This window comes from Schistocerca serialis, chromosome 2, assembly GCF_023864345.2.
Source record: "Schistocerca serialis cubense isolate TAMUIC-IGC-003099 chromosome 2, iqSchSeri2.2, whole genome shotgun sequence".
Taxonomy (NCBI): Eukaryota; Metazoa; Arthropoda; class Insecta; order Orthoptera; family Acrididae; genus Schistocerca; species Schistocerca serialis.
The window spans coordinates 438,245,153-438,262,896 of NC_064639.1; the positions used below are offsets into that span (position 1 = coordinate 438,245,153).

The following is a 17,744-nucleotide window of genomic DNA, read 5'->3' on the forward strand; positions in this document are numbered from 1 at the left end:
CTAGATATTGTGATAAAGTAATTTGAAGAAACTAGAGGAATGTACCGGGATTTGATGGCATTTCAGTATGAATAAGTAAAACTAGGGGAAATGTAGCATTAAACTGAGCTGCAAAATGTCTGGAAGGAGGACAATCCCCCAAAACTGGGACTCTGCTGCAATTGCACAACACTAAGAAGGAAAGAGACAGGAAGACTTAGGTGTCTCGTAACTGTAATGTAGAAGATACTTAGTACACTCATTATCAAGCCCAGTCAGTACATTGGGAGATGTGCCATCACCAGAAGTTGACACTGGGCGCAGTGGCTGATGCGAGCGACTGCGAAGGCATTTCTCATACAGCCGCTTCCGTCAGCCAGTGCGCTGGGTGTTAACTTTGTTTGCACTTGTAATATCTTGGCATCTCTTAAAGGACATTCCGGAATCTCCAAACTGGGAACCAGGTACATTTTGTGGCTGAACAACATACATATTACAGGTAGCTTTGTGATGTTTGCCTCTAGCTTTGATTAATTTAAGCAACAAGTGGAAGAAATTAATAGAACAAGTTTGAAAGCAGGACTGTGAAAGAAGGAAGGAACGAAGGAAGATTGCGTTTAACATCCTGTCGACATTGAGAAGGGAGCATGAGCTCAGATTGTGTCAAGGATGGGGAAGGAAATCAGCCAGACATTTGCCTGGAGTGATTTAGGGAAATAACGGAAAACCCAAATTTGGATGTCCAATCGCAGATTTCAACCGTCACCCTCCCGAATGAGAGTTCATTGTGCTAACCGCTGCACCCCCTTGCTCAGTGCAGGACTGTAAATCGATTACATTAAGACTAAAATAATAAACACACCAAAAAGAAATTTTTTCCAGTTATGAAGTCGTGGAACCAGTTATAAGAGATTTTGCAGTGAAAGAATTAAATAAAACAACTGGTTAGATGTGAAAGTAAATGGAAGAGTAATTTTCAGCAAGTCAAATGATATCATCAAAATTTGTACCTTCTGATTACCACAGCAGTAATTTGCAGCCACAAATAGATTTATAGTGGAATCCTGACCTTTCAGAGCTTGTAGATGGAATGATTTACTACCTTGAATCAGATATGTTGCTACAAGGGCGGCATATAGCTCCTTAGGAATAATATGTGTATAATTATAGACGTATTGCATCTTCCCAAAAAGAGGTGCCTCTCCTTCGCAAGCATTGCTAATTTACATGATTCACCCAATCCTCCTTTCTCGAACTTGTTAGTTCTTATTACTGGTAGTTCGCTGATTTGTAAAGCAAATAGCTATTGCCCTTAATCTCTAGAAACTAACACAGCAGAGAATTGAAGTGGAATTTCATTCTCAGTCAGTGTAAACACAGTAAGATTGGATGGTGTGAATGTTGGCAACGAAATGAAATTATTGTCCGTTCCTAATACTTTATAGGCTTCTGGTGCTCATGTTCTCAATAACTTTCGTAGCTAATCATCCTTTGTATGTTGATTCTGTGCAAAAGAATTTATGAAGCAGTGTGTTTCTAATGCGGGTGTAGACCTAATCGGTATTGAAGAATCCGGCTTTTTCTGTTGATGAATTTACCGTTCAGTCTTTGACTCAGAATAGCAGTCATGGTAAAGTTTGTGAAGATGGTTTGGTCATGGTTTCTGGTATCCCTCTTTAAATGCTATAAGCCAGCTGGATAGACTTAAAGATCACTTAACAGATGAGCATATGCAAGCTACTGTTACTGTATTATTTACATGCACTTACTTATTGTTCACTCTAAGAAGACTCTCAGCATGATGGTTGACAGGAGAAGCTACTAAGGTAGAAGTCAGTATATGGCTTCAGACCCATATTCGTTTGTTTCCAGTTGCTACCTATGTTGCTTTCAATACCAGGTGCAAAGTGTCTTTGTTGAACATATAAGTAAATTTAACTGTTTCAAACTCAATTTACACACAACAGTTCTGTGATTTTTAATTTCATGTATTGTATCTTAATTTACGGGTACATAGACTCGTTGAGAACATGGTTGTCTGACAATTAAGATTGTCTAGATTGGGTTTAACAGAGAGCTGTTGGTAATAAAACACAGCATTCGACTTCTATCGATAGACTTGCTCTTGGCAGTTACCATTCAGGCTATTCTTAAAGAGAATAATTAATAAGTACCATCAGTATTAGACAGCAGTTTTACCAATTTTGTATGCTAAATCTGTGCACTTAACACGTTTTCATTTAAATGCTTCTTAGGTTACTTTTAAGCCCAAAGCAACATGTAGACAATTATTTGAATTACTGCAGCTAGGCTACATGTGCTAGATGTTATTGTCTACGTCAGATTTATTGAGAAGTGGAGCAGTTAGCTGCCAAAATCCTTTTTGTTGCAGTAGAGTGACTTGCTAATTGTTTCATTACTTGAAGTACGTCAGATTATTTCTTGGAAACTAGAGTAAAAATTACATCCAAAACAGTTGACAGCAGTGTGTTCCATCAATTAGTATTTTAATTTTTAAACATGCTAAACAGGCATATTTAAAGTTGTATTCATAATTATTGTTTTCCTGAGTTAGTAGTAGTTTACCGCATTGAGTATTATGTAATAGCAAATGTGTGAAGGAGTGTCTGTGGCAACTCTGGGAATTATTGACATGGTTCTCGCTTTGTATGTTCACCACACATAGTGCTGAAAATACATTATTTAAATTGAATTGTGATCTGGGTTCTGGTTGCAACTGGTATTTGCAGAGCTGAATACAATTGAAGATGCAACTGTGTATCATTAATTTTTTGAGTGTTCAACTGATAGGTTGTGGGCTTGTATGAAAAGCTTTTTCAGTGTTTGCAATGTACCTAATATTTTGAAAATGGATTTGTGTCAAGATCTTAGATTGTAGATTTTCTGTTAGCTAGAGGTGGCTTGATGTTAAAAGCATATTATGTTGTGATTGAAGAGATCTAATGTCTCAAAACTGTTATACCTCAAATCTGCAGAGTCTGTCCTCATTGATGCTGTGTCTGCTGCTGAACTTTTGAGTCTACCATGACTTGGAAATTTGTGAAAGATAATTGAATTTTCCATTAGAATAATACACTTTGTGTTGCTGAAGGAGTGCCTCTTTAAGTGCTGCAAAGTTTATTTACAACATAGGCCTGATCTTGCTTAATCATTTTTATTGCTTGAAGTGATTAAAGGGTAGTGTTTTCTTGTGGCTTTTATACGTTTCACAACACAGCTATTAACAGTGTAATGATCTTTGAGCTTCAATTAAGTGACCCTGTTTTCAGGTAAGTGTGGCTCTCACATGTGGGAATGATTTGTTAGCAAAATGCCAAGTTTCACCATGGTGTCCATGATATACCCCATGGATAAGCCAGTTCCATGGCAAGAGTATGCCATCACCACTAGGACCTTGCCAAATAGAGTGCTGTCTTGTTCAAACCAACCTTTGGGTTGTTAGCTTCACTTTTTATGTAGGTCTATTAAAAAAAAGTATACTTTTATTGAAGGGGGATGTGAGCAGTAGGTGCAAAGTGAGAATAAGAGTTTACTGAGTCTGTTAAATAATTTATTTGGATGCAGTATAAAATTGTCAGTTTGTAATCTGTAAAAGTTTCTAAACATGGACCACTGCAATCTTTTGATGTTGAAATAAAATTGATTTGTTGTCATTATTTTCGTAGGTAAACTTGCTCACGTTGATTTGGATGAACGTGCTTTGGATGCTCTGAAAGAATTTCCGGTAGATGGTGCACTGAACGTTCTGACACAGTTTCTTGATTCAAATTTGGAACATGTTTCAAATAAGTCAGCATATTTGTGTGGTGTAATGAAAACTTATCGCCAGAAAAGCCGTGCAGGCCAGGGTTCAGGCTCTGGTACTGTTGCAAAAGCACCAGATGAGGACAAAATTAAATCAATTTTGGAACGCACTGGATATACATTGGACGTAACTACAGGGCAGCGGAAGTATGGTGGACCTCCACCTGACTGGGAGGGACCAGCTCCTGGTAATGGCTGTGAGGTGTGTAATAAATAGATAATTTCTAGGTAATCGTTTATGAAAATTCTTTTACTTGTTTTGTATATTTGGATACAATGCTGTTCGTTGCTGTTTCAGGTTTTTTGTGGCAAGATACCAAAAGACATGTATGAAGATGAGCTCATTCCTCTGTTTGAAAAATGTGGCACTATTTGGGATCTAAGGTTAATGATGGATCCCATGACAGGCCTTAATAGGGGATATGCTTTTATTACTTTCACCGCTAGGGAGGCAGCACAGCAAGCAGTCAAGGAGGTAATTGTGAGACTGAACTGTTTGTAGGTGTCAATACTTGTCTATAAAGTTATGTATTGTTTGAGTTACATAATTGATTTTTTTTAATATGTCTACAAATAATTATCTCTGGTAACAAACTCACTTGTTAGTTTAAACATTGGAAAATTATCCTTGACCATTTGATTTGGCATATATTTGTACTTGTGAATCAGTATTGAAGTTTGGCTCAAAAACTGAGTGAGTTTGAATACTCTGAGAACATACAATGTTCGCTTGTTGTACTTGCTATATTGGATGTCTGTCAGTAGTAGAATAAGTTTTGCTTCCAGATCTCCTCTTTGCTCTGTGGGCAAAATTGGGACTGGACAAACAGTTGATCAGTGTTCCCAAATTCAAACTCATACAGTAGTGCTCTTAGGTGATGGCTGGAGAAGTCACTCCTTCTTTCTGAGTTATAGTTTCCGTGCAGTAGCTACTATAATATCTTACATGGTAGTTTGTTGAAGTTTAGTAGTTCTGAAAATAAATAATAAAAAAGTGTAAGATTTGTTACTGGTTGTACTTCTCTCATTCAAAATTTGAATCCATTAAAATTTTAAGGAGAGAGCATGCCTGTTTCAGTAGAATATTGGTACAGAATTGTGAAGTTAGCTCTTATTAGTCCCTAAATTTACTGATCGTCTTTTTTGAACTTGTTGTTGCTCACTCACCAAAATTTGGCATGTGTGTGTTTCTCTTCATCCCACAGCTTGATAATCATGAAATCAAACCTGGCAAGAGTCTGAAAGTTAACATTAGTGTTCCAAATCTGCGACTTTTTGTGGGCAACATTCCAAAGTCTAAAGGCAAAGAGGAGATTCTGGACGAGTTTGGTAAATTAACAGGTAATGTGTAAAGAAAGAGACAAAAATTGATGTAGTTTAGAGACAGCAGGGGTTGGATTGGGCCCACATCACAGCTGTGCCTCTCAGCTTGTTAGTTAGTTGCCCCATCCATTTGATGAATGTATGAAATTGCCAAATATTCAAGCCAGGTGGCAGAGAAATTACCTACTGAGGTACCTGCCTTGCACAATTTAATTTGTGAGGATGGGTGCGGCTTGCTAACATTCAGACGGGCAGAGCTTCCTGAGGCTCTGTCCCATTCCCACCCTCACTGTCAAAGCAGACCAGCCAATAAAGCAGGCATAAGAGCACCCCACAGGCGAGGCAAGCTTAATTGGCGCACTTCCTTCCCCATTGTTCTTACAGCTGAACGATTACGAAATTCGGAAAGGCAAAAAGATTGGTGTTACAGTATCATATAACAATCATCGCTTATTCGTTGGGAATATACCCAAGAATCGAGATCGTGACGAGTTGTTTGAAGAATTTTCAAAACACGCACGTAAGTTGAGATTATCGCTTAAGCCGATAAGTCATTTTGTTTGAAAGTTTGATTGGCTTGAACTAAAAGATTGGCTGGATAGAGAACTGCATTATGCTAACATTTGCCTTTCTAAGTTGTGCTCCATTCACTGATTTGAGCACGGTGGGTGGGAATGATGGATGGTGTAAAAGAATTATCTTTGATACATACACGACTTTTTTCCATGTAAATCATAATTGACTTAATTTTCGTAATTATTAATGTGAATTGTATCAAGTTGCATGATTTTTAGTTTTTATATATAGTCATGTGTTGTAAGCAGGCGTGCTCAGTCCGCAACTCTTGCTGCTGAGGAACTTTTAAATGGTAAAAAGAGCAATGGATATAGGTTTAAGAATTGAATTTACATATGAATGCCTTGATTCTTATGCTAATGTGCTGCCATGATTGATTCTTCCTCCAGCTGGTCTGACAGAAGTGATTATATACAGCTCACCTGATGACAAGAAGAAGAATCGTGGCTTTTGTTTTTTGGAATATGAATCCCACAAAGCAGCATCCTTAGCTAAGAGACGGCTAGGTACTGGCCGTATAAAGGTGTGGGGATGTGATATCATTGTTGATTGGGCAGATCCCCAAGAAGAGCCTGATGAGGCTACAATGTCAAAGGTATGTTTGGTGCAGGAGGCGTGATCATATTAGTTGCTTCATACTAGTTGGACATATGTATGGAAATTAATTAGGAAAATAACAGTGCTGTGATTTAGTGTTATTGCTCTGCAGCGATAGTTTTCCACCTCATGTGTATTATAATGAAGTGAAGTGTTCAGTTTGCTGAAGTGGCAATAACCATTGTAATAAACATTTACCTCTTATCTGAGGTGGCTCCTTTGTTTTTGCAGTAATGAAAAGTTGTTTATTTTATTTTTGTAAGACAAATAGAGTATATGAGGTCTGTTTAAAAAATTCCAGAACTTTGTCCACAAAATTTTTCTGTACTTGCCTTTTACTTACTGTGCATGGCCTCTATTGAAATAATCTCCTCTACAATTGGTACGTCACGTCACTCCCAACACCATTTCCACTCCTGGAAGCAGTCGTGGCAGGCCACTTGCCATGTGTGAATTTTCTTTTATCTTGTCTGTCATTGCAAATCTTTGTCTTATCAACTAGCTTTTTAACTTTGGAATGCAGTGGTCATTTCTGGACAGTACGGAGAATGAAGCAGCAGTGTTGTTCTTTGTGCAGTAGTCATGCACCAACAAAGATGAATATGTGGGTGCTCTATCATAAAGCAAGAGCAATGGATGGTCTCGCCGCGTTTCATGCCATATCCTTGTCACATTTTCTCCCAGACATCGCAACACATTCTGGTAGTTCCATTAGTTAACAGTTTGTCCCTGTGGGATAAATTCGTGATGAACTATCAGTATGGCATTGACATTTGACCTGCCCTGATTTGATTTTTTTTATTTTTTTTATATATATATATATATATATATATATATATATATATATATATATATATATATATATATATATATAAGCAAGCTTTCTTGACCTATTGCAAAGATTGAACTTAGCGTCAACATCATGACCATAGACCATCTTATCACCAGTTATGATTCTCTTAAGGGATATCTACATTTACACAGATACTCCACAAGCCATAGTATGGTGTGAGGTGGAGGGTACACTGCACTACTCGTTATTTCCTTTTCTGTTCCACTAGCAAATAAGAGTGAGGGAAAACAGACTGTCTGCATGCCTCCGTATGAGCCCTGATTTCTCTTATATTATCTTCGTGGTCCTTGCGCGCAATGTATGTTGGCGGCAGTAGAATCGTTCGGCAGTCAGCTTGTAATGCCGGCGCTCTAAATTTTCTCAATGGTGTTATTCAAAAAGAATGTCATGTTCCATCCAGGGATTCCCATTTGATGTTCTGCAACATCTCTCTAACACTTACTTTTGTTCGAACTTACCGGTAACCAATCTAGCACCCCGCCTTTGAATTGCATCAATGTTTTCCTTCGATCCGACCAGTTATGGATCCCAAACACTCCAGCAGTACTCAAGAATAGGTCGCGCCAGTGTTCTATGTGCAGTCTCCCTTACAGGTGAACCACTCTTTCCGAAAATTCTCCCAATAAATGAAAGACGACCATTCGCCTTCCCTACCGCAGTTCTCACACGCTGTTCTCACCTCGTATCACTTCGCAGTGTTATCCCCAGATATCTCGATGATGACTGTGTCAAGTGGAACAATAGTGATACTGTATCCAAACATTACAGATTTGTTCTTCCTACTTGTCCCCATTAACTTACATTTTTCCACATTTAAGGCTAGCTGCCATTCATCACACCAACTGGAAATTTTGTTGAAGTTGTGCTGTATCTTCCTACAGTCACTCAACTTCGACACCTTACTGTACACCGAGACGTCATCAGTAAACAACCACAGATTGCTCCCCACCCTGTCAGAGAACAACAGGGGTTGTATCAAACTTCCCTGGGGCACTCCTGACGATACCCTTGTCTCTGATAAATGCTTGCCATTAGGACAACATATTGGGTTCTATTATTTAAGAAGTTTTCCAGCCACTTGCATATCTATGAAATTATTCTGTATGCTCTTACTTTTGTTAACAGCCTGCAATGGGACACCGTGTCAAATGCAACATCTCCTTCTCATTTGCGCAATTGATAAGCTCTTCACAGATTGCAAGGCTAAGGTCATTGTGGTCTTGACTCAAGAGCTGTAGTACGAACTTGGTGGCTACTCAAAGCATTCCAAGATACTGTGTCAGGATTTCATGACATGATCCAACTGAAATGTTACTTTCTTCTCTTGGACAGTCAATTTTTGATTGGCACACACAATTCGTTGACATTCCTGACGTGAACATTGTCAGTAGATGTTAAGGACGCCCTGAATGAGGGTCATCTTAACTTTCAATTGATCATTTTTAAACCACGTGAGCCTTTTGTAACACCAAGTATGGTTTAAGTTCGTATCACCATTATCACCTGCATCATTTGGTGTGTGTCTCTGCAAAGGTTTTCTTGAGTTTCACGAAAAATTTAATGCAGACGTGTTGCTCCTCGAACCCTGCCATCTCAAAATTCCTGAACAGCGTGACACAACATTCTACTCAATACAGCACTGAATGGTAAATAACAGATATACAGCAATAGGTCTTCCTTCAGTTGCACATTAAATACAGGTGTGTGTGAAGGATGTCGTCACATTCCGCTCCAACACACCAGTGACGTGAAATGACAATTGTTCCAGAATTTTTTTGAACAGACCTTGTACAAGTAAAAATTTAGAAAACTTCGTAAACCAGTTGACATATTTGATATGCAACGATGAACTTTTTGTCCTGTTATGTTTATTTTCAACACAGTTATAACTTACCGAACCCCAGTAAATGAAAATGGTACTTATTGTAAGGTCGTATTGTGGGATGCATAGGTATGTTAAAAGCTGTACTCGTTGACTGATTTCTGAGATATGTTTTGTTCGGTGGGGGGGGGGGGGGGGGGGCGGGGTGTTGTGTAGTTAAGTTGATAGTATACTCTTCCAGTACCAGCATAGGAATTGTTATGGTGAACTGAGACGCAGGTACCAAATTGACTAGTGCATCTGAAATTAATCTGATAGCTATCTACTAGATGATTTTTCATCAATTTTCTTCTGTTGTAGGTAAAGGTGCTGTATGTAAGGAATCTCACGCAAGACTGTTCTGAAGAAAAACTGAAAGAATCGTTTGAAGCTTATGGAAAAGTGGAAAGAGTGAAGAAAATAAAAGACTACGCTTTTATCCATTTTGAAGACCGGGAAAATGCAATAAAGGTGAGTGCCATAAATATATATGAGCAGTAATAATTGAACAACCTTTCAGTTGATCAGTACTTCACATTTGCGGTATGCAGCATTGTTTAAGACATAGTTAGTGCCTGTGTTAAATTACCTCATGCCAGTAACGGATGCTATTTTGCAAAAGTTCAGTCCTATCTTTCCAGTTTCCTTGATCTGTGCTCTCTATAAACAGCAAGTTTTGTATGTTTCTGAATCTAGAATCTAAAATATCTAGTTCGGGGTTGCCGCATATTCTGGTAACAGGGAATATCAAACATATCAGGAACATCAGGGAAATATGAGAGGAACATCAGGGAAATATGAGGGAAACTTGAAGAAAATTCGAAGGAAAAAAAAACACTGGAAAATCACATTTTTGTCTCAGTAAATGAAATGACTTGTTTACTGAGGTGTCGTGCACTGTCGCTGGCTGGGTGCAGCTGAGTATGTGTGCGGCTTCCCTACTCCCTCATTACTACTGCTTAGCCCCCTTCCTACCACTCCCCTCAGCGGGCAGGTAGTATTGCCACCACTTCTTGTCGCTAGTCTAGCAGCTGCCAATGAGATGCATGATGAATGGTTAGTGTAGATCTGTTTCTCAGAGGCTGTAGAGCAAAAGCTATGGCCGAAAATGGTCTTTTCTACATTTCTGTCTGTGGCTCAGCAATCGTCTTTATGGTGAGTTGCTACCTATCCTCATTATTATTGATTCTCAGAGTATTTGAACAAGTTATCTGTTGCATGGATTGATCACCACGGTTCATTTCATTGACATGCTGTCTGTGGCTCATGAATAGCTAGCCACAGAAGTGCTTTCGGCGATGGGCCAAAACTGCAGGCTGTTTTTGCTGGTATCTGTAATGGATTGGGCCTGCCAATCTGAAGCCATTCGATTCCCACTAACGTGCAGGCCCTGCCCGTTGTATCTAGTCTCACCAATCTCGTTACGGGCTGGGTCTGCTTGTGCATGACTTATTGCAGCAGATTTTTATGGTTTATCCATGGACCCAGAACTCAATAGGCCAGAGGCCATGGGTGATGGATTTCAGGAATTGTGACTGTCTCATTGCAAGTACATTGTGCAGTGTGGTGTTTTAAAGGCATTTTATTTGTTCTAGCAACTTTAGGCACTTCAAAAGTAGTTTCTATGTTAGAATGCATGGACGATAAGAAGAAAATTTTGTCATTTGCTAGCGGTTTGTACATTATGTACTCACACATTTCTCAAAAGAAAAATCACACAATACCTGTAAGATATAAATATTACACAGTGGGCAATAACCGACAGTAGTGTTGATAATAGAACCAACATTTTATTGGCGGTCGCCTACAGTGTTGGTTTACACAATTCTTTCCTGCCTTATACACTTACTTCAAGAGGCCTACTTTTTTGAGGTTATTTCTGAAATCAGTGAAGGTATTTTAAACCTGTCCTGTGACTCCAAGGAAATTTGTATTTTTGTCACCAAATATGTTGTTTTATTGAAATAAAATGTCAGTGGTCTTAATGAAATACATAGGCCATTTGGCTTGCTTTCTCCATCTAAAAACAGTTCATTACAAAAGATGTTGATGTTAATGTTAATACTTAAAATATGTTGCTCATATCAAAAAACATCGTCTGCTTGAAAGTTTTTTTTCTTTCTTTTTTCCCCTCATTTGCACTGATCTTTCTTGTACCATAGCTGAAAAGACAGATTGTCAACTTATGTCTTAAGTTGCCCTTATCTCAGAATTGGTCAGGGAAAAATCCTATTATTAGTCTGGAAAGCAGGGTATTTCACATGGGGAAACTTGCAGTAACCCTGTAGTCCTCAAATTACTGTGTGTAGAGTGTTTGCGTATGTAGAAAATGTGTTACTTATGTGCTAAAATCATGATACAGTAAGGGGTATTTTCAAAAAGTTTTGAGAGATTGAGGTACCACTGCAGTTGACCCAGGTAAACTGAAGGAACGCTTTTGAAATCTTTGTGTAAATATGTATGTATTGGCCATTTCCCTAGAGATGATCTGCTCTTATCATACCATTTGGTACTAACTCTGTATTATTTATGACAGTGTCTATTGATCCACTGATGCATTAAACTGTCCAATAAAAATCAATCCCTCATCCAGTTAATTTCGTGCATGTTTGTGTCGGTCCTAGCAAATTTGCTGTTGTAACAATGGAACCTGAAACTTCAGTTGTGGAAAAAGCCGCAAAATATTTGCTGTGTCCAACAACTGAATTGTACATTTATACTTCATAACTAATTTGTTGTGTTACGGATAAATGTGATGGATAAAGTTTCCATTGAGCAATATTTTTTTCATTTCTACGGGGAATCAGAATAGAAAGTATTTATACCATTTGCCTCTGTATCTGCTTTATGTATATCTTTCTTGTTTTAATCAGTCTGTGTATTCATACACAATTTTCTTATGGAGAGGGGAAGAAAATCATCTGAGCCTCTTTGCCAGATAACATTGTCAAACACTGGAAAGTCCATGTTGGAATATCATAAATATTGAAAAGGACTGATTGCTACCCACCTTAAAGATGACATGTTGAGTAGCTGATGGGGCACAACAAAATACTGTTACTCATTTAGCTTTCAGCCAAAGCCTTTTTCAGACAAGAAAAACACACACACACACACACACACACACACACACACACGCACACACATTTGACTGCTATCTCTGGCTGCATATGCCAGAATTCAGTTACTAACAATTAAAGCAAGCAAATTATGATACTTTAAGAATTCCAACTAAAATCTGAATCTGAGCTGTAGTGCTTGTGGGAAGTTCTCACTGTAACGCATCATAACCAAATGGAAAGTTCATATGACAACTCATTATAATGAAGCTTCTGTGTCTTTGTTGATTTATATTGTGGCTCCCTTACTAATTAAGCTTCCATTTAGTAAGTTGTAGTCAGCTTGATTGAAACTGTAATTTGGATGTCTCAGTAAAATCGACATTAATATTCGAAAAAATGTTTGCCTTTCTTGGAGTGCTGAAATTGTCTTGTGATGTGTGGTTTTTACACACCCCCCCCATTTTTTTGTATAGAAGTTCTGTTAATTTAAAACTAAGCACTTTCGTAACACTTTGCAGAGAACACAAATGACATGTATTTTCGAGAGTATATTTCATTGTACACATTTTTAGATCTTGTTGTGTGGTTCTTCTGTTCACTTTTGAGTGTTATCTTTTTATACATTTTTAAGGCCATGGAGGAACTGAATGGAAAAGAAATGGGGGGTTCTGCAATTGAAGTTTCATTGGCAAAACCCCCATCGGATAAGAAAAAGAAAGAAGAAATTCTACGGGCCAGAGAACGTCGCATGATGCAGATGATGCAAGTCCGTGGTGGATGCTCACCATCACACCCGTCCATGTTACCTCCAGGTGTGATGCCCATGAGGGGCCCTGGAGGACCGAGAGGGCAAGGGGGGGCAGCAGCTGCATCCTTGCGTGGTCCTATGGGCCGTGGGGATTACGGTAAGTTAGCACACGTACCTTGTCATTTTGTTTCTGTTCCTGCAGCTAGATCATGCCTTTGCAGCAGTGGGCGAATAATTAACAGGCTGTTACTTCATATTTAAAATCTCATTTTAGGTCAGAGGTTTAGTGGTCACATACCTCGCCACATTTGTTGGAGAACACACAACAGGACCTTGTGATCTGTTGTATAATATATTTAAGTATGGTTGAAAAGCTTCTAAAGTGCATAATATGACTCAGTCTTCAAAGTTCAAGCACTTTAACAGACTAGGTGCTAATTTCTTCAATGCTGTTGGGCTGTTCAATTTTGGATAGAACAAGTCATTGTGAAGCATTTTGCTTTTAGGTATTGCTGGTTTCGATAAAGGTTTCACCAGTGACAAACAAGATTTCAACACTTAACCGAGTAAATTTGCATTCACAATGCCATCATCATCATCATCACACCCCCCCCCCCCCCCCCCCCCCCCGCCCCGCCCCCAAAAAAAATCATTTCCACTTAATTTTTGAGGGAAGGAGGGTACTGTTTGGATAATCCATCTTCACTTGAAAGGTAAGAAGGAGACCATATGACAAGTTTAAGAATGTTATGACTAAAGCATACATTTTTTGGAAGTGGAAGGCATTTTCTCTATACCTGCTGATAACATTTGGGCCTTCTTTTGTGTCTGAAGCTTTCAGAAAATTGTAGCATCCAGTTGAAAATGGAGTTTGTATTATTGTACCTTCTGGCAGACAAGTCTTTGCAGTTTCCCTCTCAAATAATTGTTCTTGCTTCTAAAATAGGCTGTTGAGTCATTAGTGTTCACTTTAATGACAGGTAGCACTTGTTCTTTTTGGAGGTCCAGTTTTGATTGGATTATTTTGCTGTTAGCTTTCTTTTATATTCATTTACTAAAACAGTAAAAATGTTGGAACGATTAATACATTATTGGACATACTCATAGGTAAGGCTTATACACCACATAAACTAACGTACATACAACTGAAGCATATAGACTTACTTATTGTTTCTAAAAATGCAAATACACATGTATATTAATGCACACAACTTGATACTGAGAGTAACTTCAAAGTTACTCCTTCTACCTGAGTAACATACACTACAGTTGGTCCCTTAATCTCCCCACTTCACCCAATAACACAGAGCACCAGAATGTAAGGAATTGAAACTTTGTTTGCTAGCTCTTTGGGGGGGCAGGTGGGTGGGCTGCTGTCCACTGTGTTGGTTCAGCTGCTGGACGAGATGATGGTATGGCTGTTGGTTGGGGAGGGGGTGGTAACTTCAGGTGATGCCTGCATGGATGTCTCCATATGTAGTGAGACTTGTGATGTCAGTGTTGTCTTGTAGGGAGTGAAGGTAGGGCCCACATTGGCTTGACCTGCTCAATGGAGACGTTTGTGGTGTTGCTGTTTTGAGTTTGTTGATCATGTGACATCGTCACAATGCCAGAAGGGTCTAGAGTAAGGTGGTTGGACCGCTGATTTGACGAGATTTATGCGGAATATGATGTGAGTACAGTTCTCAAAAACTTTGTGGATCAAAATAGGGTGTTCGCCTTGCCACAAAGCAGCCAGTTGACAGATCTTGCCATTTGGTCTTGGAGTTGCTGTAGGCACTGTGACAGTTCAGTATGTGGATGGCACTGCTGCGGGTGCGAGATGGTCAGCTAGAATGGGTAACAGCTCCCCATACACGATTTCTACTAACGATGCCCCGATATCCAGCTTTAATAAGCACACTTGGTAAGTGCCAATGAACAGAATATTTAAAAGCTCATAGCTAACTGAACCTGTTAAATACTAATAAAATGAAGTCACAGGTCCCATAAAAGCAACATGTAAGTTCCCTAATCATAGTAAGTGTAAATCAACAAAATTATTTATAAAATAACCTGGAAACCTCATCATTAAGTCCTAGAGATATTTCTAGACTGAATATCAACTAGTATAGGTGTTACAGTTCGTGCAGGGTCAGGCAGTTATTCAAAGTCAAAATTAAACTTTCCTTAAAGCTAAACCACTCAGTTACCCTGAGTCATTAAAAGTTGAACAACATATAAAATACAAAAAAATGCAGTGTAATATTCATCATTGGATTGTACCGGCATTATTTTAAAGCTGACAACTAAAAGAAAAACCATTCATGAACCAATGAAGATTAAAAGAAATTGTAAATACAAAAATATATGTAATACATACAATGTAGTATAATAATTGTGTTCCTGATAAAATATTAGACTTAATTATAGCAGCAGCAAGTTACAATGTTGCCTTAACTACTAGTTACATTCAAGGGGTTGCCAGATAACCAAAATGCGCAAAATATTGTATAACTATTGACAATTGAAGACTTGCGGTAGGAAAGGTTCTAAGCGACAAAACATGGATATGAGGAAAATGAGTTTTAATTATGCTAGATATCAATGGTCAAAATTGCACTATTAATGTATTTTATTTGAAAGTTAAGCATAGTGTAGATCTGTTGTAATATTCGTGAAAATGTACTGAAAGTGGAAATTTGATGAAAAGCTCCAAGTGCCATAGTTCAGTACTGAGGAAGAAGATAGTAAAAGTTCATTCTGCTGTTGTAAAAGTGTTTGTGGTCATTATTCATAAGCTATTGCATCATTTCAATCAAATCTTTCTTCTTTTCTTTACAAAAGTGGCTTATAACATTCAGGGCAGGTACTTGCTCTTCTTTATGCCCTGTACTTACACAGCCTTTTCTCTAAACAGGGATACCTTCCCAGGCCTCAATTTCATTTAAGCATCTCCTAGTCTTAACTACATGAGGCTTACGTTTGTCGAACTATAGCCACTGTGCTCTAGATGTGTTTAGATTTGCTGTGCCTATATTAGAATCTGATGATGTCTTGAAATCTAAGTAGTCAGATGCATTCATGTTACTGACAGTAAATGAGGGAATGAATACGTAAATTCAAGTAATATCTTTCCTGCGAAAGCTCATCCAGCAAAGGAGGTAAATCGCTTTACTGATCGCTAACTTACGCCGTGATTTGTGCATGAGGTGTGCTTGCTTGTATGTTTCTCTTTTGCTGATGAAGGCGGTGGCCGAAAACTTTATATAAGTATCTTTTAATAGTGCATGTCTGCAACTTAATGTGTGATGAGTAAGAATCCGTCTTCTTCCTACATTGTTGATGCTCCTACCGGGAGTTTCCATTGTTTGATTTTGACAGTAAATGGCTTTATTTGTCTTGATTGCTGTATCACATCCTCCACATGTTCTGGAACGACACATTTGGTAACTGAAGAATAAGTAGTCTGTCCAATTATGGTGTTAAGTTAGCAATCAGTAATGAGACTAACCTCCTGTGCTGGATGAGCTCTTGCAGGAATACATTTATTACTTGAACTTACATATTTATTCCCTCTATTTTCAGTTTTTTCCTTGTTTCTGCCAAAACACCTTCTCCTTTAATTCATTGTTGTTGTTGTTCCCCCCACCCCCCCTTTTTGCTCAAACTGTTAAAAACATCTGTCGCCTCTGCTATTTTATCTAACATAGAAGAGTAATCATGTGGAACGTAGAGCCTTAAATATGTTAACAGCAGTGGCATGTTAAACAACATGCCATCTGTTCATTGGATTGGGTACTACATTGTATTTGTGACAGTTTGAGTCTTTTTGAACTTTGCTGGGAGATCTTAATTCACACAAAAATTCAAAACTCTTACTATTAAGGTACTTGGACCCTTTTTTAGTTTCAAGTCTTGTGATTGCCTTGCTCGTGGTAGTATTGGAAACTTGCTCCCTGGAGGCTGCACACTTAAATTCATGCTATGATAAAATTAAAAGTCTAAAGGAATTAACTCTTTAACTCTATCATAGAGAAAAACAGATTAATGTAAATATAATGTAAGTGTTAAGAGACAAATGTAAAATGAAGCAGATGTTCAATCACCTGAAGTTGGCTTACACACTAAGGAAAGAGTTCCAAACTTAAGCTATAGCTACAGCAGAAATCATGTCATATAGAAGAAAGAGAAGAATGTATCATTTTCCAAGCAGTATTAAAAAATTAAAAATGTATTTTCTTATGTGGCATATCACAGTATGAGAATTTGCTGCATATGTCCAAGAACTGCCAGACATCTCTAACAGCACTTGTCGAGAATAGCCACATATTGACAACAGGCAAGGAACAGGTAATTATTCAGTCAAATTCTAATGGATATTACTGTTTTCTGCCAGACCACCACCACCTTATTTCCTCATCCCTCTGCAACTGGCATTGCTGTACGAGGAACACACTCCACTGATTGTTCCACAATGCTCCTTGGTTGTGGGCATTCTGTTGGAACTGTGCTGACCCCAGAGGGAATCTGGAGTGATCTGCACATTGGTTCCCAAAGGTGTTTTCAGTGAGTGGTTTTCCCTTCGTGCCACATTGGAAGCAATAATGGTGTGGACGCAAATGACCTCAGTGATCAGCATTTGCAACATTTATGTACCTCCAGTCAAGTCTCTTACATAGAGTGGACCATCTTCATCCAATAACTCCTCCCAACCCCCAGTAGTGGAATACCACTTTGTCTTGATGGGTTTTCTACTTGACCAACTTCTTACTGGCCATGATTTGTCTCTCCTCAATGATTGTACTCCTACCCACCTTTCCAGCTACTGATTAACAGTCTATTCTCCCAGTATCACGGCTTTCCTACATTGGTCACCACATAACAATCTTTGTAACAGTGAGCAGACCCCATTCCGGTAATCCTGTAGCTTCTTCGCCA

The 17,744-nt window shown here is 38.5% G+C and overlaps 1 protein-coding gene across 8 annotated transcripts in view; it reads left to right on the top strand.

Annotated features, from left to right (window-relative positions):
* LOC126457310 (heterogeneous nuclear ribonucleoprotein R) overlaps positions 1-17,744 on the top strand; it is a 114,725-nt gene that overhangs the window by 58,379 nt on the left and 38,602 nt on the right. For 7 of the 8 annotated variants that reach the window (XM_050093499.1, XM_050093498.1, XM_050093501.1 and 4 more), the window contains exons 3-8: positions 3,666-4,006; positions 4,103-4,279; positions 5,010-5,145; positions 6,093-6,298; positions 9,336-9,485; positions 12,708-12,981. In XM_050093499.1, coding sequence (XP_049949456.1) covers positions 3,666-4,006; positions 4,103-4,279; positions 5,010-5,145; positions 6,093-6,298; positions 9,336-9,485; positions 12,708-12,981 — 1,284 coding nt within the window. Of the gene's footprint in view, positions 1-3,665; positions 4,007-4,102; positions 4,280-5,009; positions 5,146-5,511; positions 5,648-6,092; positions 6,299-9,335; positions 9,486-12,707; positions 12,982-17,744 lie in introns of all 8 variants that reach the window. The other variant, XM_050093497.1, reaches the window with a different exon arrangement.